Source organism: Lonchura striata, chromosome Z (assembly GCF_050655825.1).
Source record: "Lonchura striata isolate lonStrDom1 chromosome Z, ASM5065582v1, whole genome shotgun sequence".
Classification (NCBI taxonomy): Eukaryota; Metazoa; Chordata; class Aves; order Passeriformes; family Estrildidae; genus Lonchura; species Lonchura striata.
This window is the reverse complement of record NC_140740.1, coordinates 60,674,976-60,698,182: the sequence shown is the minus strand read 5'-3', so window position 1 is coordinate 60,698,182 and position 23,207 is coordinate 60,674,976. Positions and strand designations below refer to the sequence as shown.

Below are 23,207 nucleotides of genomic sequence, written 5' to 3'. Positions count from 1 at the left end.
ACATACGTATACTTTTTAGTTGCTTGCCTTATTTATTATGGCTTAATTTTGATTTTTAATTTTTTTACAATAAGAAATAATGGATAGCTGGTAACACCATAAAAACTTTAAAAGCTTTTATAGTTTCTAGATTTCTAAATGTGTGTTATCTGATTGCCTGCTGTGTATTGATGTTTGACTGTGTTGGAAGCTGAGTGTGCAGTAACTGGTAGCACTCTGTTGCTTCTTTCTGCACAGCCAGAATTAACTGAGCTTACAGAAGCATTTTGAACAAAGAAAATAAATCTATTTATAAAAAATAAGTTGAATATCATTTACTTATTAATTGCAATTTTTTGTGTATGTGCTCTAATTTTCTCAGTGAATGATACTCATTATTTTCAGTTATTCTTACATAAATAATATTATTTTCAAAAACATTTCTAATCAGTTTAGTCAGAATGACATGTAGAGATCATAGTAGATCTGATACAGTGTAATATCATTTGTTTTCTACATCTGGTCCCCAGAAGGCACAGTAGTGATATTAAAAATACAATTCTACTTAATTTTTTGCTATTTCAAGATAGAAATTTAAGTTACTGAATCTTTCCCTGTAGCTTAAAGAAACATGGAAGTGGTAGAGAGAGGGGTTTGTGACCAGAGGCTTTTATGATGTAAAAGAGAGAGACCATGAAGAACATAGTCATTTGAATTTTCCCATTCACTTTTTATGCAGAGAAAGTTTGTAAGTGTGAAGCTCTCTTAACATAATGTCATGTCTAAATCACAGGAGTTAGAACTCATAGATGAGTTTTATCCAACACCAGAATTCTAGGCTTGAAACACCTTCACTTGCCCTTTTTTGGTACTTGATAAGGTAACCTTAATTTTTAAGGCTTAGTTTCTTAATGAGTTTTTGAAGCACAGTAAAATGGAAAAAGAATGGATCTATAAAAATGAGGACTTGGCTGTCATGAGTTAAATATTTATTTTCCTTTTCTCTAGATAACATGGTTAGAAGGACATTCCTTGGCACAGACAGTATTCACTTGCCTTTATATTCATAACCCAGACTTCATAGAAGATCCTGCTATGAAGGCTTTTGCTCTCGGAATCCTAAAAATCTGTGATATTGCCAGAGAAAAGGTTAATAAAGCAGCTGTTTTTGAGGAGGTATGTGTTTCCCATCTCCTGTGGGGTTAAATATGTGACATTATACCATCCATAGTGCAAGTAAAACAATGTGTTAGTGGCATTTGTTAGTGTTTAATTCAAGTATACTGTAGGAATAGCAGTTCATCATCCTAAAAGTATTAGACTGGATACCTTTAAAGTACAGTTTTCCACAATGAAGGTGTTTCATGCTCTTCCGTATTTTCCTTGAATATTGGAGCCACATAAATATCTTAATCAAGAAGCAGTGCAAGTCTTGTGTTTAACCATTTGAAATAACGTTTCAGTTGTGGTTATCTTCCAGTTTAATTTTTTTTATTTTTTCATGTTAGTCATTATTGCATTTTGTCTAAAACGTCTATCTGGCAATGAGATCAGAGTCCTGTTTTCTGTGCTCAGAGCAATCTGTTTCTTCTGAGCTTGGACAAGTCACTCTTGCTGACTGTATCTAAAATGGATCAAATACTATTTTGCAGCTATAGTTTTTGTAACATATTGGAAGGGTGTCACTTGATGAAAATATGAAGGGCATATTGTTATTAAGAATTTTTGCAGAAAATAATTACCTCAAGCTGGATTTGGGTGGGCAAGTCATTCAGTGTATTCATTGAGTGTATTCAGCTGTGTAGAATAAATCTGGACTTCTGTACTTGATGAAATGAAACAAAAGCACACCCCCACCATTCATCCAAAAGAGAAAAAGTATCAAAAAGACATAAAACCTATAAGAAAACCACTCCCAAAAAACCCAAACAAAAAAAAAATCTCAAACCCCAACCTGAAAATGTAACTACAGATTTTATATTTCACTACATATTGCTTCCTTGATCTTTCTTTTTTAGGAAGATTTTCAGTCAATGACATATGGATTTAAAATGGCCAACAGTGTGACAGATCTTAGAGTTACAGGTACAGTTTATGGTTTCTTTGTATCTGTCCAGCAGCCTCTCTTTTGAGCATGTGATTGCTTTCAGACACATCTGATTAATTGCTAGGAGTCTTAGCTGTTAAGTCTTTTATTTGTCTTGTGGAAATTGCTGACTTGATAAAAAAGAGATTAAATTATTTTTCCTTGGAAAAAAGGTTCAGTTGTCTTGTTAAATCCTTGAGAAACAGAAGAAGTGCTTTTAGATGTGCCAGTGAAGTGGTTAGGCATGAGCTCATCACAGTAAAGATACAGGAAAGTGCGTTACTTGAATTCTTTTTTGCTTCATAATTTGTTGTCCTCTAAACAGGTTGCATTACAAAAAATAGCAATCTAGTAGCTCTACAGCTATGAATACATATGTTATTAGGTACATCCATAAGTACGTATGTTAATCTTTTGATGCACGAATTTTTTGTATATGTATTTGAGCTTTCCACTGATGTATTTTTGAAAAGTTTGTGCACTCTTTAGCTTTGCATCAGTTGGTCTATATTCTGATTTTTGGTTGTTCCGAAACATCCCCACCATTCCTCACAAGATTATTTTTTGTGTAGTCTTTGGCTAATGGAAATGTAAAGCTCTTCTGAGTTAGACTTTCTCCATAAAACTTCTTTTTCCCTGAGTGGTGAAGGTGTTCCTAGGAATGCTTCTCTGCTTTTAATCATGCTGTGTTTTTTTCCAGGTATGCTGAAGGATGTAGAAGATGACATGCAAAGACGAGTGAAGGTATTGTTTTAATGTTTGTCTTGTCAATTATATTTCAGGTGTACTTAACATAGGTTTGGGGCAGGGAGTTGGATTATGAGGAATGAAGGAGGTTTGTGTCATTATGGTGGGGTTTTTGAAGTACTGCCATAATGGTTTCTGTAGTATGCTTTTAGTTTGCCTTTTAGCTAAATCTTCAGACTTCATTTGTACACTCCTTAGTAGTTGCTTCACTAGTAGTAGCTGGAATCATGATGTAGAGGATACACTGAGCTGGGACACAGAAAGTAGGTGTTTAACTTTCAGGTTAAAGGCAGATATACTATGTGATGTTAAAGAAGTTAACTAATTTTCCTATACCACAGCTTATAAGGTAAAGCGTTCATGCACTTTCCTTGCTTATTTGTAGAATTTACTGAGATAGATCATATTACTATAGGAGAGTCATTCAAGTATCTAGATTATATATTAAGAAACTTTGAATTTGAAAACTGATTTTGCAGGTTATTTAACAGGTGGATGTTTTAGAGAAGGCAAAGGGATTTTATCAGTAGCTTCCCTTTGCAATTTTTAGTAAATTATTTGACATTTCTTTACCTTGCAGAGCACCCGAAGTCGACAAGGAGAAGAGAGAGATCCTGAAGTTGAACTTGAAGTAATTGTTTGCTTTTTTCCCTGGATTTCATGGATGTAAATGGGAGATTTAAATATGGCATAATCACACCCCTGCATATAAGAAGCAGCCAGGAAGTGTGACCACCAGGAGCATGGGGAAGAGCTGTCAAAAAGCAGGGCATGCTCAGGCTTTTTGTGTGGCAGTTTGTGCAGGGAGGGCAGGAGTCCTGTGGGAGTTCTGTACAGCACAATACAAGAAAGCCATTAAGTATTAGAGAGTGTCCAAAAAAGGACCATGAAAATGATGAATGGCCTTGAGGGGGAGCTGTATGAGGAGAAGCTGAGATCACTTGCTCTGTTCAGCCTGGAGATGAGGAGACTCTCAGGGGAGACTTCATTGCAGTTACGTCTTCCTTGTGAGGAGAAGAGGAGGGGCAGGCCCTGACATCTTCTTTGGTGGTGACCAGTGGCAGGACTTCAGGGAAAGGTCTGAAGTTGTGTCAGGTGAGGTTGTATGTTGGATATTGGAAACAGAGTTTTCAGCCAGAGAGTGGTTGGGCACTGGAACAGGTTCCCCAGGGTGGTGGTCACAGCACTAAAACTCTGAGTCCAGGAAAATTTGGACCACACTCAAACACATGATGTGGCACTTGGAGTGGGCCAGGAGTTGGGCTGGATGATCCTTCTGGGTCCCTTCCAACAAAGGATAGTCTGTGATTCTATGATCTAATACCTACTGCTTGGTAATTAGCAGTATTATTTTATTACAGCATCAACAATGTTTAGCTGTCTTCAGCAGAGTCAAGTTCACACGCATCTTACTCACTGTACTAATAGCTTTTACGAAAAAAGAGGTATGTTCATTTGGCATTTTTGTGTTTGAATTTGGATCCTATGAAGTACCCATTTTTCATTCTTTTAAGATCAGGCAATTACTGTGTAGATCCTGGAGATTTGAATTGATGTGGATGGAGGTAAAGCTTTGAATAAAGCCTTACAGTGGCAAAAACTTAATTTTTGTTCAAAGTGGGAAACACAGGGAAGGCTAATAGCTGGCATTATTATGGCCTTGCAGAAAGACAGAATATTCATTATAAAACATTTAAAATATTTATAGATTTCTAATTAATCTTTTCACACATGAACAAAACTTCTTGTTTGAGTTCAATTCCCTCCTGTGGAGTTACTTGATGCTGTGCAGTATTTTGTCCATATCAGAAGAACTGTATGCTTTTCCTTACATGTGATACCAAATTCATATCTAGATATCTTTGGTCTGAGAAGAGGAATTTAATAGCATTCCATACAATCTGCCTGTTTTTTGAATATAAGATTTCCTAATTGTTGAGAGGGGAAGAGCTACATGCCCCCCTAAGCAGATTCTCATGCATTGTTTACAAGACTTTCAGTTGTACTATTGTAAAGTCTTACACAGCAAAATACACAACATTGAATTTATGTAGAGTTACATAAAATACAAAGAACACTACCACACAAAAGTATTGGATTGTTTGGGTTTTTTTCAGAACTAGTTATGTAAGAATATCAGAATCTTAATGCCCTTTCTTTTTTCATATACTAACATTAATTAGATAGTCAAAATGTATTGGTTTGTAATGATAATAATTGTTTCCTGCCTTTCAGACGAGTGCAGTTGCAGAAGCTCAGAAACTAATGACTCAGGCAGCTGACTTGCTCTCTGCCATACACAATTCACTGCATCATGGTATGCAGGCACAGAATGATACCACTAAAGGAGGTATGTATCAAATTACACCATTTTTTCCTTTTCTCGATATGATCCCTTCATAAACATAAATATCTGTGTATTTTTAAAAAGTTGAAATCACTATTTACTTTGAATTAAAACACTTATATGCAAGTTGTTACAGATTTGCATTGTTTGATTTTAATTTTATTTTACCAGGTGGTGGTTCTCCTGGAAGCAATGATGTCATTTCAAAGCCAGAATTAATGTGAACTTTTGATTAAGTGCATTGCACTTAGAATTAGTGTATATGCCATTTTAAAATAGGGAACAGTACTTCACTGTTTTTACAGGAGGATGCAGGTTTTATAAAGAGTAATCATTGTCTTAGTTGGGTTGTTGGAGTCTAAGGAAGTTAACTGTCACTTTAAAGAATTCATTTTGGCTAATTAAATAATTTGTATTATTGAAGGGGGTTTTGAAAACACAACATACATGCAGCTTTTCTGTCTCTCTCCCCTCCTTCTTTAGATCATCCTATTATGATGGGGTTTGAGCCACTTGTTAATCAGAGACTGCTGCCACCAACTTTCCCTCGATACGCAAAAATTATTAAAAGGGAAGAAATGGTCAATTATTTTTCCAAACTAATAGACAGAATAAAAACTGTATGTGAAGTAGTCAACTTAAGTAACTTGCACTGTATACTGGTAAGCATGAATATTTCTTATTTATTGCCAAAAAGATCTGAAAATGATTTGCAAAAAAATCATTCCATGTGTGCATGCACTTGCTGACTGTAGAGAAAACTGAGCACTGTGCATGTATTTGGTGTTTTTAACTGTTAGGGTCAGTTTCAAAGTTTACTATCCTTCCTGATAGTTATACTTTTCTTCTTTTGACAAAGACCTTTTCTCCTCTCAAACATCAAATTTTTCCCGTAATTCATTAAGTAACTATGTCTTATTGGCAAAGCCCAAGCAGGTTTCTTTGGTTGAAGATCTGTGTCTACAGCAGCATAACATAATTCTTTGCTATATACCTGATTTTTTTCAAATTCGTTAAGCAGTATTCTGCACATGTGCCTATAACACAAGAGAGCACTAATTAGGTGTTTAAGCATGCAGTTTCCTAAATAGGCATAAAGCTAAGCAACTGCTTATGTTCTTTCCTGAATAACTAATGTTACTCTTAGTTACTACCTACATTTATTAGAAGACACTTAAATGCTTGAAATATTTTTTGGTATCCATGCATTCACTGACTGATAAAAGAGATAAAGTTACAGCAAACCTCTTGGCTTTCTATTTCCTCTTAATTAAAGAAAGGAGTGTTTGCATGAAGCGTCTGGTACCAGTTAAACCTTTCCTGGGTTTCAATCAATTTTTTAAAATCAATTCTCAGTTTTGTTCAATACTTGCTGTAGTTAGATCATGATCTTAACAATCTCAGTATCTTTTCCTGTACTATCATCTTTCTAGTTGTTGCATTTGAAAATTCAGAAACCTTTTTGTTAGGCAAAAGTAATTGCACAAAATCTTCATAATAAATTTTGTTATGTTTAAGTTATTCATGGTCTGTTTCTTACAATCTGTGTAAGCTATGCTCTTTGTATGCTTTTAAACAAAATATTGGTGTATTTACACAGGTGTGTATATTTCTTTAAAAAGGATGCATGTCTGTGTGTAAAAATGATTTATTTTATATTTATACATATATAAATTGGTATATTAACCTGATTTGTCTTTTTTTTTTCTTTTCCTGTGTATACATTAGGACTTTTTCTGCGAGTTTAGTGAGCAATCACCATGTGTTCTTTCAAGATCCCTGTTACAGGCAAGTTTTAATTATGTCTATTAATAAAATACTTCTGTATTCATTATAGATTCCTCTTATTAAGTATTTCAGTAATGTGCATGTAAGTTAATAATAGTTAAGTGGTAAAAAATGTTCTGGTGATATTTATGTATTGAGTATTATGGAAGAAATGCTTTTCTATGAGGATGATGAGGCATTGGAACAGGCTCCCCAGAGAAGTTGTGGGTGCTCCACCAAGTGTTCAAGGCCAGGAAGTGTCCCTGCCCATGGCTGGGGGTTTGGAACTAGATGATCTATAGGGTCCATTCCAACACAAACCATTCTGTGATTCTATATATGGAGGCTTATGTTTTGATCTAATTTTTAAAATATTTTTTAAACACTGTTGCTTTGGTCATTTTAGTACATGCTAATTAAAACAGCATTTTAATTTTTTTTTCTCCGCCATAAAGCTGTGCCTGTACACACATTTTTATGCTGCTCTCCATGTGCTTTGCCATTTTGGGGCTGATATTTATATTCATCTCACTTTTTGGACAGAACTTAATGTACAGACTGCTTCTATTGCCACTACAGTAAAACTGATGGTTGGTGCAGAATAATAGGGTGCCCCTAAGATGCCAGAACTTCTTTACATTTGGTCCCTATTAAACCATGGGTAGAACCAATGGACTATAACTATGGGCAAGTAAAATGTGTTCTTAGTGTGTGTGTTCTCACCTTCCACTGCATGTATTTCTGTAATCCCTGTGGGTGCCTGACAGCAGAGTTTTTTCTTCAACTGTTGGAGAACCGTGTAAGAAAGGGACACAGAACTCATGGAGGGAAGTTATATGAGTATCAGACATGACTGATGTAAGTAGTAGCATCCAGAGGGATTGAAAAACGCCAGCAGTAGTCTGGAGATATGTCATCTGTGTCCAGAGAAGGCACATATTTTACGCAAATCTTCAGAAATACCTGATTTATCATCCAAGAAATTAAACAATTTTGCATGAACTCTATTATGCAAGTAACAGAGCTGTATTTGGTGTCCTGGGAATACCACAGAAATGTCAGATCTCAGTATTTCTGAGTCTTTAACCTTGGACCTTGTTGAACCATTTTAATTCTTAAAGTGATCTTACAATTTTATTATATATAATAGGTATTGCCAGAGCTTTCTATTAGTAATTCTAGAGCATTACTATTAACTTAAAATGTATTTCTAAAAACACATCTTTTAGACAACTTTTCTAGTAGATAACAAGAAGGTGTTTGGTACTCATCTCATGCAAGACATGGTAAAAGATGCCTTAAGATCTTTCGTCAGTCCTCCAGTACTTTCTCCAAAGTAAGTGGATCTTGAGTGTACTTGTATGTGTTTACATGTCTGATGAAAAAGTATTTCTGCTTACAAGAGCAATGACAAATGTACAAAAAGGATGCATTTTTTTTGTAGTGCTTGCATATGAAGGAGTCAGTTGCTGTTGCTGCACTCATGTTTCTTTCTTGTTTTGTGCTACATAGACTGGTGGCATCTATAAAAAATATGTAGGTACATGGATATTTCTTTTTTAGGTGTTGTCTTTATAATAACCACCAGGCAAAAGACTATATTGATTCCTTTGTCACACACTGTGTTCGGGTAAGTGTTCTTTCCAATTACAACATGTATGTGTGTGTGAGCACTTGGCAGATTTGCATACATTTGAAAATGAGACAAGTTATTTTACACACCTGACATGAAGGCAAAGTTGAAGAAGTTGGCCATCTTAAATTGGTAATGACTTTTAAATATCCAGTGTAATTATTGCTAGTTTTCCTCTGCTTCCAGATTTTTATTTAGCATTTCACTTTACAAGGAATCTGCATCTACTCTTTACAGATGCCACAGATGCCACAAATCCATATCACTAATAATTTTACATTTCGTCCAGTTTCAGTTTTCTAAGATTCTGTTATTGAACTGGCATGATAAAAATCATAACAAAATCAGAATTACTTAGGTTGGAAAAGACCTCCAAGCTCATTGAGTCTAAACCAGTACTGCCAAGTCCATCACTAAATCATGTCCCTAAGTACCATAACTACACATCTTTTAAATACTTCCAGAGATGGTGACTGAACCACTTTTCTGAGAAGCTGGTTCCAATGATTGACAAACTTCTTTGTGAAGAAATTTTTCTTAATATTCAGTATAAACCTCCCCTGGCACAACTTGAGGCCATTTCCTCTTGTCCTGTCACTTGACAGAAGAGATGAGCTCCACGTGGCTGCACCCTCCTTCCAAGCGGTTGTAGAGATTGATAAGGCCTCCCCTGAGCCTCCTTTTCTGTAGGGTAAAATAAAAACACCCTCAGCTCCCTCAGCTGCTCCTCACAGGACTTCTGCTCCCGACCTTTCACCAGCTCCATTGCTCTGCTGTGGCTCTGCTCCCTCAGTGTCTGTCTTGTGAGAGGCCCAGAAATAAATGAGATTTGAGGCAAGACCTCATACACCAGTACTGAGTACAGAGGGACCACCACTGCCTTGGTCCTGTTGGACATAGTGTTTCTGATACAGGTCGGGCTTGGCTACCTTAACCACCTGGACACATGGATTTAGGCATAAGAAATACCTCTTTAGCCCCTGGTGACCTTCCTAAAGGATGCTGACTCAATCTCACATTGACTTTTGTACGGAGAAATTGGCTCTTGCATCACTCCGTAGAGTTTACTTTCCTGCTGACTTGCACTTTGTAGGGAGTGGTAAGGAACCCACCTCTTAATGTAGATGTATGAATCAGGTGCCTAGATAGACATCATAGTACTTCTGTAGTTTCAAAGTTGTATTGGTAATTTAAAATTTCACTTTGCTTCTTTCAGCCATTCTGTAGTCTGATTCAAATCCATGGACACAACAGAGCTCGTCAGAGAGATAAACTAGGCCACATCCTTGAGGAATTTGCCACACTACAAGATGAGGTAATGTCCTAGGCAGCAGGCCAACAAAGTTTCTTTCCAGGTATATTATTGCCAGAGTGAAGCATGGTACTAAATTCTAAATGAATGATGGAAAATCCTTGACGCAAGGGCACCTAAAATTCAGCATAAGAAATTGTTAGGATGCATCCAAAAACTTCATGCTAGATGTGCTGAACAAAAACATACTACATTTTTTAAGATTAGCTTTGTCTAGTAAATAAACTTCAGAAAGACCTGTTGCAATATAATCTAATGGTAATTGCACAGCTTTTTGTCTCTATCCTGCTTGTGATTATCAGTCTGCAGGATGTAACCAGGTAAGATAAGGTGTGCTTACAAGACACCTTGGAAAATTCAGCCTTAGACCTACATATGATGTAGATATAAGTTTATAAAAAAAACCACTTTAAAATATGTGCTCTGACTAATTTTGGACATCTCTTAAGAATGGGGAGAGATGAGAAAAAAAAAATTCTTTCTTGCAGGAAATAAGTTTCCTCAGCAGTGAGAGCCATATAATAATAAAATATTTCCCAAGATGTATGTGGCAAGGAGAACAATTGAGGAACTTGGAGGGTGATTTTGTGTGCTCCATCTTCTTCAAGATGATTTGAGTTTGTTGCAGTATTGTAGCTGAGCTGTTTAGTTCATTTAGTAGCAGGTTATATGGATAGTTCTGTTTAGGCTTACTGATGATATTCCTGCTGTGAGAGACTTTGTCTTCCATGCAACTTGCTTCTTAAGACAAAATTGGTCTTGGCAATATTTTAGTTACTCTGGTGGAACACAATGTGTTTCTTGCATATAAAGCTTATAAATTTACTTTTCAGTGCAGCTAGGTTGTTTTTTTGGTTTTTTTTTTTTTTTTGAAGAGAAATAATTATTGCCAATATAGAACAATGAACAACAGCATGTAATGGGTTCTGAGTTTGTGCTCATGTGACTGCTAATGATCTATATACAAATACATTTAAAAATTACAACTTTTACCTATTTAATGTTCTTGCTACATTACTGTGTACAATATTTTTGTTCTATGCAGCAGAATTTACTTAGGTGAGTGTCACTGCAGTTTTCTGACAGTTCTAGACTTATTTCCATCTTTTAATCTGGAGCATGTGTTTACCAACCCAATTTGTTAAGATTTTATTTCTGGCTTAGGATGCTGTTTCAGTCAAATATTTTTCCTCCTTTGTCTATTACTTCGAGGTCCTTTGTTTTTTTTCAACAGGCAGAGAAAGTAGATGCAGCGCTTCATAGCATGTTACTGAAGCAAGAACCACAAAGGCAACATTTGGCATGCTTGGGCACCTGGGTCCTATATCACAACCTTCGTATTATGATACAGTATCTTCTCAGTGGCTTTGAGTTAGAACTTTACAGTATGCATGAATATTACTACATCTATTGGTAAGAAGATGCTTTATTGACAGCTCTTTGAGGGGGGATGCTCCCAGAGAGCTATAATTACACATATTTGAAGAAGGGACTTCAAATACAATTTTGTGATCTCAAGCTTGATGAACACTGTGTTGAGCAATATTTATATTATTGCAAGTGGAGAAAAAAATCTGTTGGTCTCTAGGTTTTTAAGCTTACTAAATATAATACACCTTTTTTTTCCTGAAATAATAATTCTCACTCTGTTTAGCTTTTTGGCAGAGGGTCTTTTCATTCAGTGAATGAAATGTGTGCTGATTTTGGTAGGCAAGAGCATGCAGGAGAAAAGCAATTTCCTTTATTCTTTCCTGCCTTTGTAGTCAGGATCAACTAGTCTTATTGATCTCTAGTATTCTGGAAAAGTTCTGCCCAGTTTTAAGTCATATGTGTAATCTGAAAGTTGACTAGCTAAAATTAACTTCTTATCTGGGGTATATTTGAAGAGACATCCTCCACCTTTAGTGAAAATTATCACATTATTTGGAAAGAGAATACTTCTATTTTTCCACTTCCATTCACATTAATTATTTTTCATAGTTACTGGCTTGTGCCAAAAGAGAATTTTGAATTTTTTTTTTAAACTACCAAGAGATTCCTATGTCAGCCATAAGCCTTCTTACTGAAAGGTTAAAACAGTGCAAATGATACAAACTTCAATGTATTGCATTTCTTCGTTGTTTCAGCAGTGGATTAAGTGAGAAAATTAATATTTCATAAGTTACCAGAAGATGGCAGTCTTTTTCAATTAGTAACTCAATCAGTAACACCAACTTTTGTAGAAGACAGTACCTTTTCTACCTGCCCATATTTCCCTCTACCATTTTATTAAAACCACTCTTTGTTGGAATTGTCATGTTAACTGCTTTTTTACTCAAGGGAAAAAAAAGGAAAAACAGTTTCTGAGAGGTGATGTGCAAATGAAACTCAAATTTCTCAGTAATTTTTCTTCTGATTACAACATTTTTGTAACTATTACTACATTTTTATTGTACTTCAAATCTGTAATGTTTTTCTATTCTTTTTTCCCTATTACTTTTGATTTCAAGTCAAGTAAGATATTTATTGGACTCACTTCCACCTTCTAAAAAATGTTCTTAAAGTTGTCTCTTTAACTCTGAAAGAACTGCATATGTATGTTGTGTGTCTATGGGCTTGGCCCCTTTATGTAGTAATTCACAGCTTTTTAATGCTTTAGAAAGGCAGTATAAAGTTATCTTGTTTCTCAGAATAACAAGTCATAAGAAACAAAAGTAGAAAAGGTATTAACATAGTATCTTTAAAAAAAAACACTTGATTTGGTGGGAGAAGAGTTCTAGAAAAATTTGGTCATACAGGAGTTTTGAAATAAGCTTAGACTTCACTTAGTAAATGTGTAAGAAGCTTGCACACTTTGAGCTGTTTGTGGTTGAATCTGAACCAGAACTTGAACGTAGACCAAGGAGTTGATTCCAGCCATACAAAACAAAGTGTTTTCATGGGCCATAAGCATGGTCCTTTGCTAGGACACATCCTTTACCTCTTGGAGCACATGCCTTGGTACTGGGTGGGACATGTGCAGGACGAGTGCATGGAGCACCACAGCCCGTAACAGTTCTGTATGGCTTCTGTGCAGGTACCTCTCAGAGTTCCTCTATGCCTGGCTGATGTCAACACTGAGCCGTGCCGACAGCTCTCAAATGGCAGAGGAGAGGATAATGGAAGAACAACAGAAAGGCCGTAGTAGTAAAAAAACAAAGAAAAAGAAGAAAGGTACCTAGATGTAGAGTGTTAACACATTTTTTTCCCCCTTTTATGCAGCCATATAGAACTAAAATTCAAAATTTAAATAGGCAACACTGATATGGGTAGGAAAAATATCCTAATATTTATGAAGGGTGAATGTAAAGTTCCCTATTTAGTTAGTTTTTTTACTTTCAAATAGATCTTTCAGAAAAACACAAACTCATTTATAGTCACCGTATAGAGTTTCATCAGTTGTGTTATGTGTTGGACCTCCTCAAGAGTTCATAATTCCTGCAGAATTATGCTTTTAGTGACTAACTAGATTCAAACACTAGACTTTCAGCATATTTCTGTGATTTCTATTTGGCTTTAGAGGTTTCTTAAAGCATGTTTCTTAATTATACAATGGTGAGTTTCCCTTTCTTTTCCTTGCCAACTTTTCAAGGAGAACAAACAATTGGATATGAACAGCTCAGGATCATATCAACTAAATTCCCTTGTCTCTATGAAACATAAATTTTAAGGAATTTAGAGATTTTAGAGGAGCTAAGATTTTAGTTAAAGATAAGCTTTACTAGAGTTGATTAAAATAAATGAGTAGGCCTTGATGAAGTTACGAGTTAGTAGTTAACTAATGATTGCTTGTCAGCATAATGTTTAGTTAGCTGGGTTTATAATGAAGAATATAGAAACTGACAAATAGCTTTTGGGAATGTAAGACAATTGTGGGCCTCCTCTGTTCTGAAACCAACTGAAGACAAGGAATGGGAGAGTTCATTTGTCATATTTGCATTGAAAAGGCAGAAAGATCAGAATGAGGAAGACTTCATTTACTTCCTCATTTTGGGACCCCTCCCCATGAAAGGAACCACTGACCCATTTCAAGGAACAAACTATGCATGCTTAATAGCTTTGAAATTATTAGCATATGAAGCAAGGAATGGGATGTACCAAAATTATGTATTTGTATTTTGGGTGTTCAATACTTGTATGGATAAAAGGACTCTGTAATCACTTGGAAGCTGCGGTATTTGGGAGCTATCCCGCACGCTGCCCGACATCGAATAAACATACAGTTTCTAACTTTATACTGTTAGAGAGTTTCTATCCATCACAGTTGGATATCAGTACTAGATCAATATCCATATTTTTTTAATAAATCATCTAGAAGTTCAGAAAATTACTAAAATACTTGAGATGCCAAGTGTTGGGCAGTTTGGCATTAATTAAACACTGGAAACTAAAGGGAAACTTGAAAGAATGCTGTCAGGATTATTAGGATAAAAAGTGTTTCAACTTCTTAGCCCTAGAAGTCAAAAAGATCCCTGAACTAGGTCTCTTATGTACAGACTGAGTGTTTGAGGCTGTTGTTCAGTGGTTTATAACGTCATAGCAATACCACTGACCAATTTATTCCATTGAGAGTAGAATTGTGTTATGTGACTGGTAGGTGTGTCCTGAGGTATTTTATGTAACCAGGAGTCAGGTGAACTGAAATGCATGTCTAGGCTTTGTACTTTAGTTATTTTAAACTATAATTTAGAGTTATGTGACTCTGTGGAAATTTGGAAGAACTCCTCTGATCTGAAATTAATGCATGTACTTACACTGAAGTAAGAAAATGTATTTTTATGTAAAATTTGCAGTTCGCCCTCTCAGCAGAGAGATCACCATGAGTCAAGCATACCAAAATATGTGTGCTGGGATGTACAAGGTAACTTATTTATGTTCTATTTGTTTCAAATCTTTTTGTAATAGGGATCCTGCATACCTTGCATACCTTCTTTTTTTGTAGTGGTGCTGGAAATTTAAGTTCAAATTTATAATTTTCTATGGTAAATTCTCTACAGTTTTTCTATCCTTCCAGTTATACCTATACCATAATTCTGATCTCCCTCACAGCAAAATATGACATAAAGCTAGTACTTCATATTTATCATTTTCTTTTAGACAATGATTGCCTTTGACATGGATGGCAAAGTAAGAAAACCTAAGTTTGAACTGGATAGTGAACAAGTTCGATATGAGCACAGATTTGCTCCATTCAACAGTGTTATAACACCACCTCCAGTGCACTACCTGCAATTTAAAGTGAGTAATCTTCAAACGTGCTGCTGCCCATGCTTTTATAGAAGTCATTTACTCACCTGCTTTAAATATCACTGTCATAGTAAAAAGAACCTCAAAGTTCACATTGAAGCTATGTCACAATGGCAAGGACTTCTGGCTTCAGTTTTGTGCAAGATATATTGGACTGAAGTCTTTATAAAGTTAGATGTTTAAGAATTGGTCTGATACGGCAGTTTAAGATGTTTCTGTTTATATGCATGAAAATAAAATCTCTTGGAAGTCTATTAACAGACTTCTTGGCTGTGGTTAATTATAGCAGCATGTTTTTTATTAGTGCAGCAGGCAAACAAAGTAAACAAAAAAATTGAGTGATATTTAGAAGGGACCACTGAAGGCTTGTCTTGTCCAGCCTCCTCCTTGAAGTAGCATTATAAAATCACATTACCTCTGTCTTTATCTAGCCAAATCTGAAAAAAGTCAAGGTTGGAGATTTCCCAACATCTTTGGTTAAACCTGATTCAGTTACTTTCTTCTGGTCCTTTAAATCATAGGATAACTGATTGAGGGCTGTATTACTTTTTTTTTCCTAATGTCCAGACTGAATTACCAAGCCACAACCTGTGGCCTCTCATGTTACATTGTTTGGATGCTTTATCTTCTGACAGTTTTGTAACTGTCTTTCAAGTAGTTGTAGGCTGCTATTAAAATTACCCATTAGCATCCTTCCCATGAAACTGAAAAAGTCCAGCTCCACTGACTTCTCCTTGTGGCTTATATACTCACTAGGCCCCCAACCATCTCCACATCTCAACATCTTTCTAGAACTGAGTGGATCCAGCCCTGTATGCAGTATTTTAGATAACAGAACAAGAATACTGAGTTCAGGATGATAATCTTATTGATATGCTGACCATACTCCTGCTTGTGTAATCCCATATGAGGCTTGTCTGATTAATAGTAAGAGCATGTTTGTTGGCTCATATTCAGCTAGGTGTTTGCAGTACCCCTGGCTGCTCACCCAACAATTAGTCTTGCCTGTGGGGTTAGTCTGAACTGAAACAGTGGTATTTTATATTTCAGTTACTCTCCCCAGTTGAATTTTATTAACTGTTGAATGTTATTTCCACTGTAGTGGAAATTAAGAAATTATCACGGTCTTGTAATGAACAGTTTTTTAAAATTTGTAATCAAGAACAAAAAAAATTCAAGAAGCAAAATTATATAAAATGAAGTTTTGTACAGTTTCAGCATTTGAATTGCTGTAGCTTTGATTAAAAAAATATACTTTTTAAAAAAATCTTTTTCCTGTCATTTCATACCCTGTTGCATACCACTATTAAAGCAAATGAATGGCAACTTGTTCAAGAAACAGACTGTTTTATAAAAATTATGAGAACTTAATTACGTTGTGTGACACTGTAATAGTTGAGCACTGTGCTGTTGCTTGGGATTTGCCATTTGAAGTAAATATTTTCAACTTCCGTTTGAATTTTGAAAGTGGTATTTAGCTGACATAACTCTTTTCTTGAATACAGCAATGTGATAAAAACAATCTCCTGGCAATTTTTAATTTCAATTTTATGTATTTTAATATGTATTTATGCATTTCTGAACAAACTAGGAAATGTCTGATTTAAATAAGTATAGCCCACCTCCTCAGTCATCAGATCTCTACATGGCAGCTAGCAAGCACTACCAGCAAGCTAAAATGATTCTTGAGAATATTCCGAATCCAGACAATGAGGTAAGACTGAAATAATAGGAAAATGAGTATTTGCTCAAAATAGTGGTCTTTTTTTAGCTGGATCTCCTTGAGATCCAAAATGTACTTCATCAAAATGCTGAGTAGAGTGCTTTGATTAAGGAGGAGACAGTGGAGAGTGGTGGCATCTTGCACAGTCGTCTGTTTCAGTATATCAGCTAGCATAAAGTTGTGCTCACTGTTAAAAAAAAGCTCTCTCTGCTGAGGACCTGAGATGCTGGATAGCAGCTTATTTCCTTGCATGTTGCCTTCTAGCCCCTTTCTAAAAGCACAGCACTTTTAACCAGACAGTGATAACATGCCTGTCACGCTTAGTTGGCATCTAGTAATTCAGATGGACTCCTGAGAGGTGGAGAAAGTAGGTTTGAGTATCATTAGGATGAAGAGGATTCAGTTTGGCACTTGTTCCCTGGAGCCATTTTCTCAGCGCTGAGCTGAAAACATGGGTAGGAATTTCTCCCTCTTTGTCCACAGTCCAAATCCTTAAGTGTCTCTGACTATATTTTGGAGCAAGGAGGATGCTTTTTTTGTCACATTAAGCCAATTAAGAATAGTTTCAGGATTAGGTCCTCCTGAGAATTTAGGACTCACTTTCTCCTCTCTGGATCATGGTGGTACTACATAAGAGCTATCTATTTGAGGCCAAGATAGTTAAGTTTTGAGCGCATTCAGAACACTTCCATACAAAAAGCCACCAGTTTCATACATGAGATCCTCTTACCGTTGTGTTGTAAAGTTGAAGATTAGATGCCTAGAGTTTATCTATACCCTTATTTGTGTGAGTGCCACAGAATTTGCCGAAGTTCCCATGTTTTTGTTCAAGAATTATTAAAGCTGTGGTTTTTGTGGCCTGTTGAATTTTTTTAAAAAATAACTATTAAAATAAATGCATCCTTCATTAAATTTAAACCATTCAGCTGTTGTATTTAAAACCAAATCGAAAACAGTCTGATGTCTGTTACACTGATCCTGTAAGAGAACTGCTGTATTGCTAATAGTATATCAACATGACAGTATTATCTTTTAAATAACTGTGAGGTCAAATGCTTTGACTTGAAGACTTCTGTTTTATGTTTAGGTCAATCGAATTCTAAAAGTTGCAAAACCCAATATTGTGGTCATGAAACTGCTGGCAGGAGGCCACAAGAAAGACTCTAAGGTAAGGAAATGCTAGCTCAATTGAACATAGAATGCAATAATACATACATTAAGGTTGTATATGGTTCATCTAATTCTATGTAAAGCCACCACAGATTTCTTAAGAGCCAAATGAGCATATTCAAGCTGTAGTTACTCTAAGAACAGGGCAAGTAACTCAATTTATTTTTCCCCTGGAAATAGTTTGTTGTAGTTAACTAAATATAGAGAAGTCTAACCTATAAATAAATGTTTTGAGAAAAAAAATTGGGAAATACATATTGGACAATATAGACTATAAGGGTATTCTTCAATAGCAAGAACAAGCAAGTGAAACAGCAGCTTGTGTGAACAAAGTCATGAGAGTGCTGGCTGCCACAATGACTATGTTTTTTCAACCTGTTGCTGTTTAGTTTTTTTTCTGTGTGCAGGTTGTTTTCATAATGAGTATTAAGTGCAGTAGTACTGCTATCTAATATCTGATCTTAAATCTTTTCTTCATAGGTTCCTCCAGAATTTGACTTCTCTCCTCACAAATACTTCCCAGTTGTGAAGCTTGTTTGAAGTACAAGAGATTTTCTTAGGATACTCGAAGAATATCTGTGTAGCAGATACCAGCTCTAGGAGAGGGAATAACTAGTGCTGCACTCGGACTATGAGGGCCGTTCAGGATAAAAGTACTGTCACACGAAGTATCTGTATCCTGCTGCCTTTATGTGATTTGAATGACAACTGCTGATTTTAAGTGGTTTGTATAAAGTTTATTAGATTTTATGTGTGAAGCTGATTTTAATCAATTCTATTACTAACAAACGGTGTATCTTAGTTCATATTATTACAGATTTTAATCATAAATAATTTTTACTACTGTGTTCTGACTAAGTGGGGACTGAATAAAAATCATTGCAATAGAGCCTCATGTCTGATGATGTGCACAGCTAAGCTGATGCAATTCTGCATTTAACAAAGTCACTTGGAGAAATTTTGAATTTCTGTATTTTTGTTTAATTGCATCAGAGTTGCTCAGTTCGTAAATAGAGAAATGCTGGGGTTTTTTTCTCACCACATCCTCCAAGCTAAAAGGATCTTTATAGATATCAAGAGCAGATGAAAATTAGTCATTGAACTATTGAGTGAGTGATTCCTAGTTGGAATTGTTCCTTTGTCTTTGTTCTCCAAATGCTGGAGAATCTGCACAGCAGACACTCCCAATAGTCACTAGCAATAGCACCAGACACTGAGGCCTCTATTTTACCAACTCTGCAACTTGGTAACAATCTTAAATGTTTGCTCCTGCAAACAAGGAATTGCTACTTTTGCATGATCTTTAGTCTCCATTTTTTACTGCAATGGGGCTGCTGCATCCTATTGTCTTCTGTAGTAATTTTCAGGTAGATTACCAAAACAGGAGAAGCTCCAAACCTATCCCTGCCTTCCTGGAACAGTTATGCCTTCCAGGCTTTCAGATGTGAAATAGAGGTAAGCTGTTGTGTTATAGCAAAAGAGCAAGCAAGGAAAAAATGTACAAAAAGCAGGCCTGCCCTGGCCAAGTCATACCTAGGCCATACAAGCAAATCCTTTGTTGGACATGGCAATTCTTCATTTTGGTGTACAGTGACTTCCACTGTAGGGATGAGCTTGTAACTCCATATTGACCTAATGAGATGGAGTCAAAATTTAACAGGGTAGAAATCCATTTAGATTTAAGTAAAATGTGCCACTTTAAGCTTACTAACATAAGTGAAATATGTTGTTTAGTCTAGTAACTCTAGCACTAACAAAGTTGTCACAGCTAAGGAAAAAATGCAAATTTCCACACTAAAAAGAGCTAAGAAAGACTCCTCAGACCTTGAAACAGACAGGGCAGAGTAACCCAAGACTTCTTTCTGTATTTTCTGACAAAAACTAAGTACAAGTGTAACTAGCTGTAAGTGTAACACGAAATCAGCATAATGAATATGCATAGACCTATTGTGAAATTCTATGCATACAGAAATTAGTAAAAGTAATAAAAAAGGATTGGGAGTTCTCAGAGGTGCACATATGCTTTGAAAGAAAATCCCTGCTGCGTGAGAAATCCCAATGTGCGTCCAGCGCTACAATAAACATACTGCCCCTAAAAATTTATATTAGAATTGTGGAGTTTTGATTTTTCTTCTGTGTTTCACTATAAGGCATTTTTTGGTGTTAGTCCTATCACCTGATTTTATTGTGGATTAATATCACTTCAGCTTCATCCCCTGAGCAGCAGCACTCCCGAGCTAGAGCTTGAAAACCACGGGTAACCCCTGAAGTAGAACACTCACTTGTCTTCTAGCAATTTGCAGCTTCCTGAAATAAGCAGAAGTACTGTCCTGAAGACATGTTTTTTCCAAATTTTCTGCTAAAGAGATGGCATATCACATTACATGTTTGCTTATCATCATGATCAATATACTTGAATGCTTCCATATAGCTGCCAAAGAAATAAAAAACCTGGAATATGTAGAGGTAAAATGGCACAGAGCATTCATCTGGCTTCCTGTAAAGTCACAAAATCTTTCCCATCTTAAAAATCCTGAACTACATGACAGTAGCTCAAGGACAGCCTTTTTTATTTCTTCAAAGCAAGCAGCTAGTAAAAGAGAAAGTAAATTACATGTGATTTGCAGAACCAAGAAAATATTATTATTTCCCCTTTTCATTACAATTAGAACTGGATGAGTTGTACAAAATAACATCAGCACACTAGAGATTCTTCTAAATACTTTTACTTTTAAATGCTTACCTAAAATGGATCAAGTTTAGTTGTAAAGAAAACCAAACCAAAGTGCTAATATAACACCAAGATAATTAGAGAAAACTAGTAATGCCTCACACAACTAAAAAAATTAGTGAGAGACAACACTATGTATGCCACAGTTCCAGATAAATCTCTTGTTCAACTAAAGGTCTTTACATTCTAAAATTCTGTACACTAAACGTACAGGCTTCTTGTATACTAGAAATCTACCACCCAAGTTAGATTGAAGCACTGGAAGTCATTGGGAATAAAACTGTAGTCCTTCATTTTGAACATTGCTCTTTTGCATGTTTTTGGACCCTCTGCCCTCAGAGGTTTACAAGTGTGCTTTGTACAGAGGTGGTCATATCTATGGAGGACAGCATCCAGTTGGCAAACAGAAGTGTAGCCAAAACAATTAGTTTTAAAATAATCCTCTGGAAATATATTAATTACCCTTAAGTGCTTGATTCTTTGGAATTTTTAACTTGATACTGGTAAAGCTATTCATTCAACCTGAATATAGTGTTTCACCGTCTGTTTTTTACTGTTAGAATACATGCTTTTTAGCAATCAATATTCAATTCCTAATCAACTTAAATCTCAGCTGCATAATTGTTTACTGATTAAGTCCTAGGAAAATGCTTAGAAGATGGGCATTTTAATCCAAATTATGGATAAGTATTTTTAGTATTTTTATCCAAATTATAGGTAAACACTTTGATGTTGAAACATGTCATTATTTGCAAAAAAAGTCCCAATAACCTGAGTTTCCCAATACTTGTTAGAACAGATGCTCATTCCTCTTCCCTCCTGTTTACAAGCATGTTTTCCCTGCTGTGTTGACTGTAGTAGCCCAGGCCAGTTAGTTCTTACTTAAATGGTGAAAAACTCTTAGTGAACTGTTTCTGTGTTTAGGCTTAAAAGACATCTTTTGACTTAAACTCTGACCTTCACTTGATGAAAACTAATACCCTTTTCATACGCAAAAGAGCCAGCCTTATCTTACAGTACAGGAGCTCTTAAGTAGTACACTGAAGAACAACACACCAGAAAAGGAGTTACAAAGTGAAGTGCTTTAACAGAAAGCAAAGACAAATTTGTGTTTTCTTAAGTGGAATGCTGGTTGGCAAGTTAATCACAGCTGTCTGACTGCTATGTTGTTGCAACAGAGGTTGGTTCATACTCACAAACAATGCTCCAAACATGGGTGTTGGGTCTTGGGACCAGAGACACAAATGTAAACATTTCTTCAAAACAGCAGGCTATACATGGTGGCTGGACTGCAGGTAAGGGTGCCTTTGTGTAATCAGAGGGTATTTCTAGCTCACAGGAAGTAAAATAGTTTTTAGTTTACATTTAACAAGTTACGGGAAAGACTGCAGATGGATTAGCAAGATGATACATTGTGATTAACACAGCTTCACCTGTAGAAGACACATCCTTGTCTTCTAAATGCATAGTCTGGTTACCTCTTCAGATGAGACTGCTGTTGTACAAGGCAAGCATTTGCATTCCTCTGTTTTTGCAAAAGACAGGAGCTGGGTGACATAAAGGATAGTTGTAGTACAGCATTTCAGAAATCTGCTGAAGTTTATGAATTTGAATTTTTACACTAAACTCGTGCCAGGTAGTGGTAACCAAAACACACTGTAGTACTGACCTTGTGGAATCCAACAAAGCTTTCAGAAAAATCTTCCTGGCTAATCTCTTAGCAAGAAGCTTCTATTGTCAGAATCCTTTTTGGGTTTGTTTTTTTTTTAACTTTGAAACTAAGAACACATCTCAACAGTGTAATCTAGGAGTTTAATTTAGAGGCCCAGGTACATATATCATTCTGCATAGTATCTGAGACTAGTTGTGCTTTCTCAGTCTGTGCTGCAGTAAAAAAGTGCCAGAACAGACACAAGGGTAGACTGCAGCATGGACTGGTTTTCATCCTTTGTTTTGTTACAGTAACACAGCCCCTTCTTAAATTCTTAAAACTGAGCTGGGGATTTCTCTACTACGCATTGCTCAGCAGAGATCCATCCTTGGCAGAGGACTGCCACTAATCCACACATGTGCTTACTGCAGTATGATATACAAGGTAGCCAACTTCAAAGTTACTAACTTCATTGCTACCTGACTGCAATTTTGTAATTTATAGGAAGGAGAAAGTCATTGCAGAGGCCAAACTGCTTTGAAACAGGCCTCCAGAGATTTACCGCTTTTCCTCACTGCAACAGTACTAAAACTTCACAAGAAAATACTACTTAATTTGTGCCCTTAGTCAAGCCTTTAGAAGATAATCAAAACCTTCTAAGATCACTTTGCTTGGATCATTAGTGCATTTGGAGGAAGAGGTGACTCAGTTGTATCATGAACTTCCTTTGTTCACAACTTCTGTCGTCCTTCACTGTTGTCAGGTAAGTGGTTCTGCATATCTTCATGGTTTTGAA

The 23,207-nt window shown here is 36.0% G+C and overlaps 2 protein-coding genes across 10 annotated transcripts in view; one reads left to right on the top strand and one right to left on the bottom strand.

Moving 5' to 3' along the window:
• The window catches only part of NAA35 (N-alpha-acetyltransferase 35, NatC auxiliary subunit), a 26,262-nt gene extending 7,344 nt beyond the window's left edge, over positions 1–18,918 (top strand). For both annotated transcript variants that reach the window (XM_021534429.4, XM_021534427.3), the window contains exons 6-23: positions 988–1,155; positions 1,998–2,064; positions 2,766–2,809; positions 3,393–3,443; positions 4,174–4,257; positions 5,048–5,162; positions 5,643–5,821; positions 6,888–6,947; positions 8,156–8,262; positions 8,490–8,556; positions 9,776–9,874; positions 11,106–11,284; positions 12,927–13,063; positions 14,683–14,750; positions 14,987–15,127; positions 16,728–16,850; positions 17,947–18,027; positions 18,510–18,918. In XM_021534429.4, coding sequence (XP_021390104.1) covers positions 988–1,155; positions 1,998–2,064; positions 2,766–2,809; positions 3,393–3,443; positions 4,174–4,257; positions 5,048–5,162; positions 5,643–5,821; positions 6,888–6,947; positions 8,156–8,262; positions 8,490–8,556; positions 9,776–9,874; positions 11,106–11,284; positions 12,927–13,063; positions 14,683–14,750; positions 14,987–15,127; positions 16,728–16,850; positions 17,947–18,027; positions 18,510–18,569 — 1,830 coding nt within the window. In that variant the 3' untranslated portion in view covers positions 18,570–18,918. The remainder of the gene's footprint in view (positions 1–987; positions 1,156–1,997; positions 2,065–2,765; positions 2,810–3,392; positions 3,444–4,173; positions 4,258–5,047; positions 5,163–5,642; positions 5,822–6,887; positions 6,948–8,155; positions 8,263–8,489; positions 8,557–9,775; positions 9,875–11,105; positions 11,285–12,926; positions 13,064–14,682; positions 14,751–14,986; positions 15,128–16,727; positions 16,851–17,946; positions 18,028–18,509) is intronic.
• Positions 987–23,207, bottom strand: part of GOLM1 (golgi membrane protein 1) — a 55,360-nt gene continuing 33,139 nt past the window's right edge. For all 8 annotated transcript variants that reach the window (XM_077790052.2, XM_085567071.1, XM_085567069.1 and 5 more), the window contains exon 10: positions 987–23,207. In XM_077790052.2, the coding sequence (XP_077646178.2) occupies positions 23,143–23,207 (65 nt within the window). In that variant the 3' untranslated portion in view covers positions 987–23,142.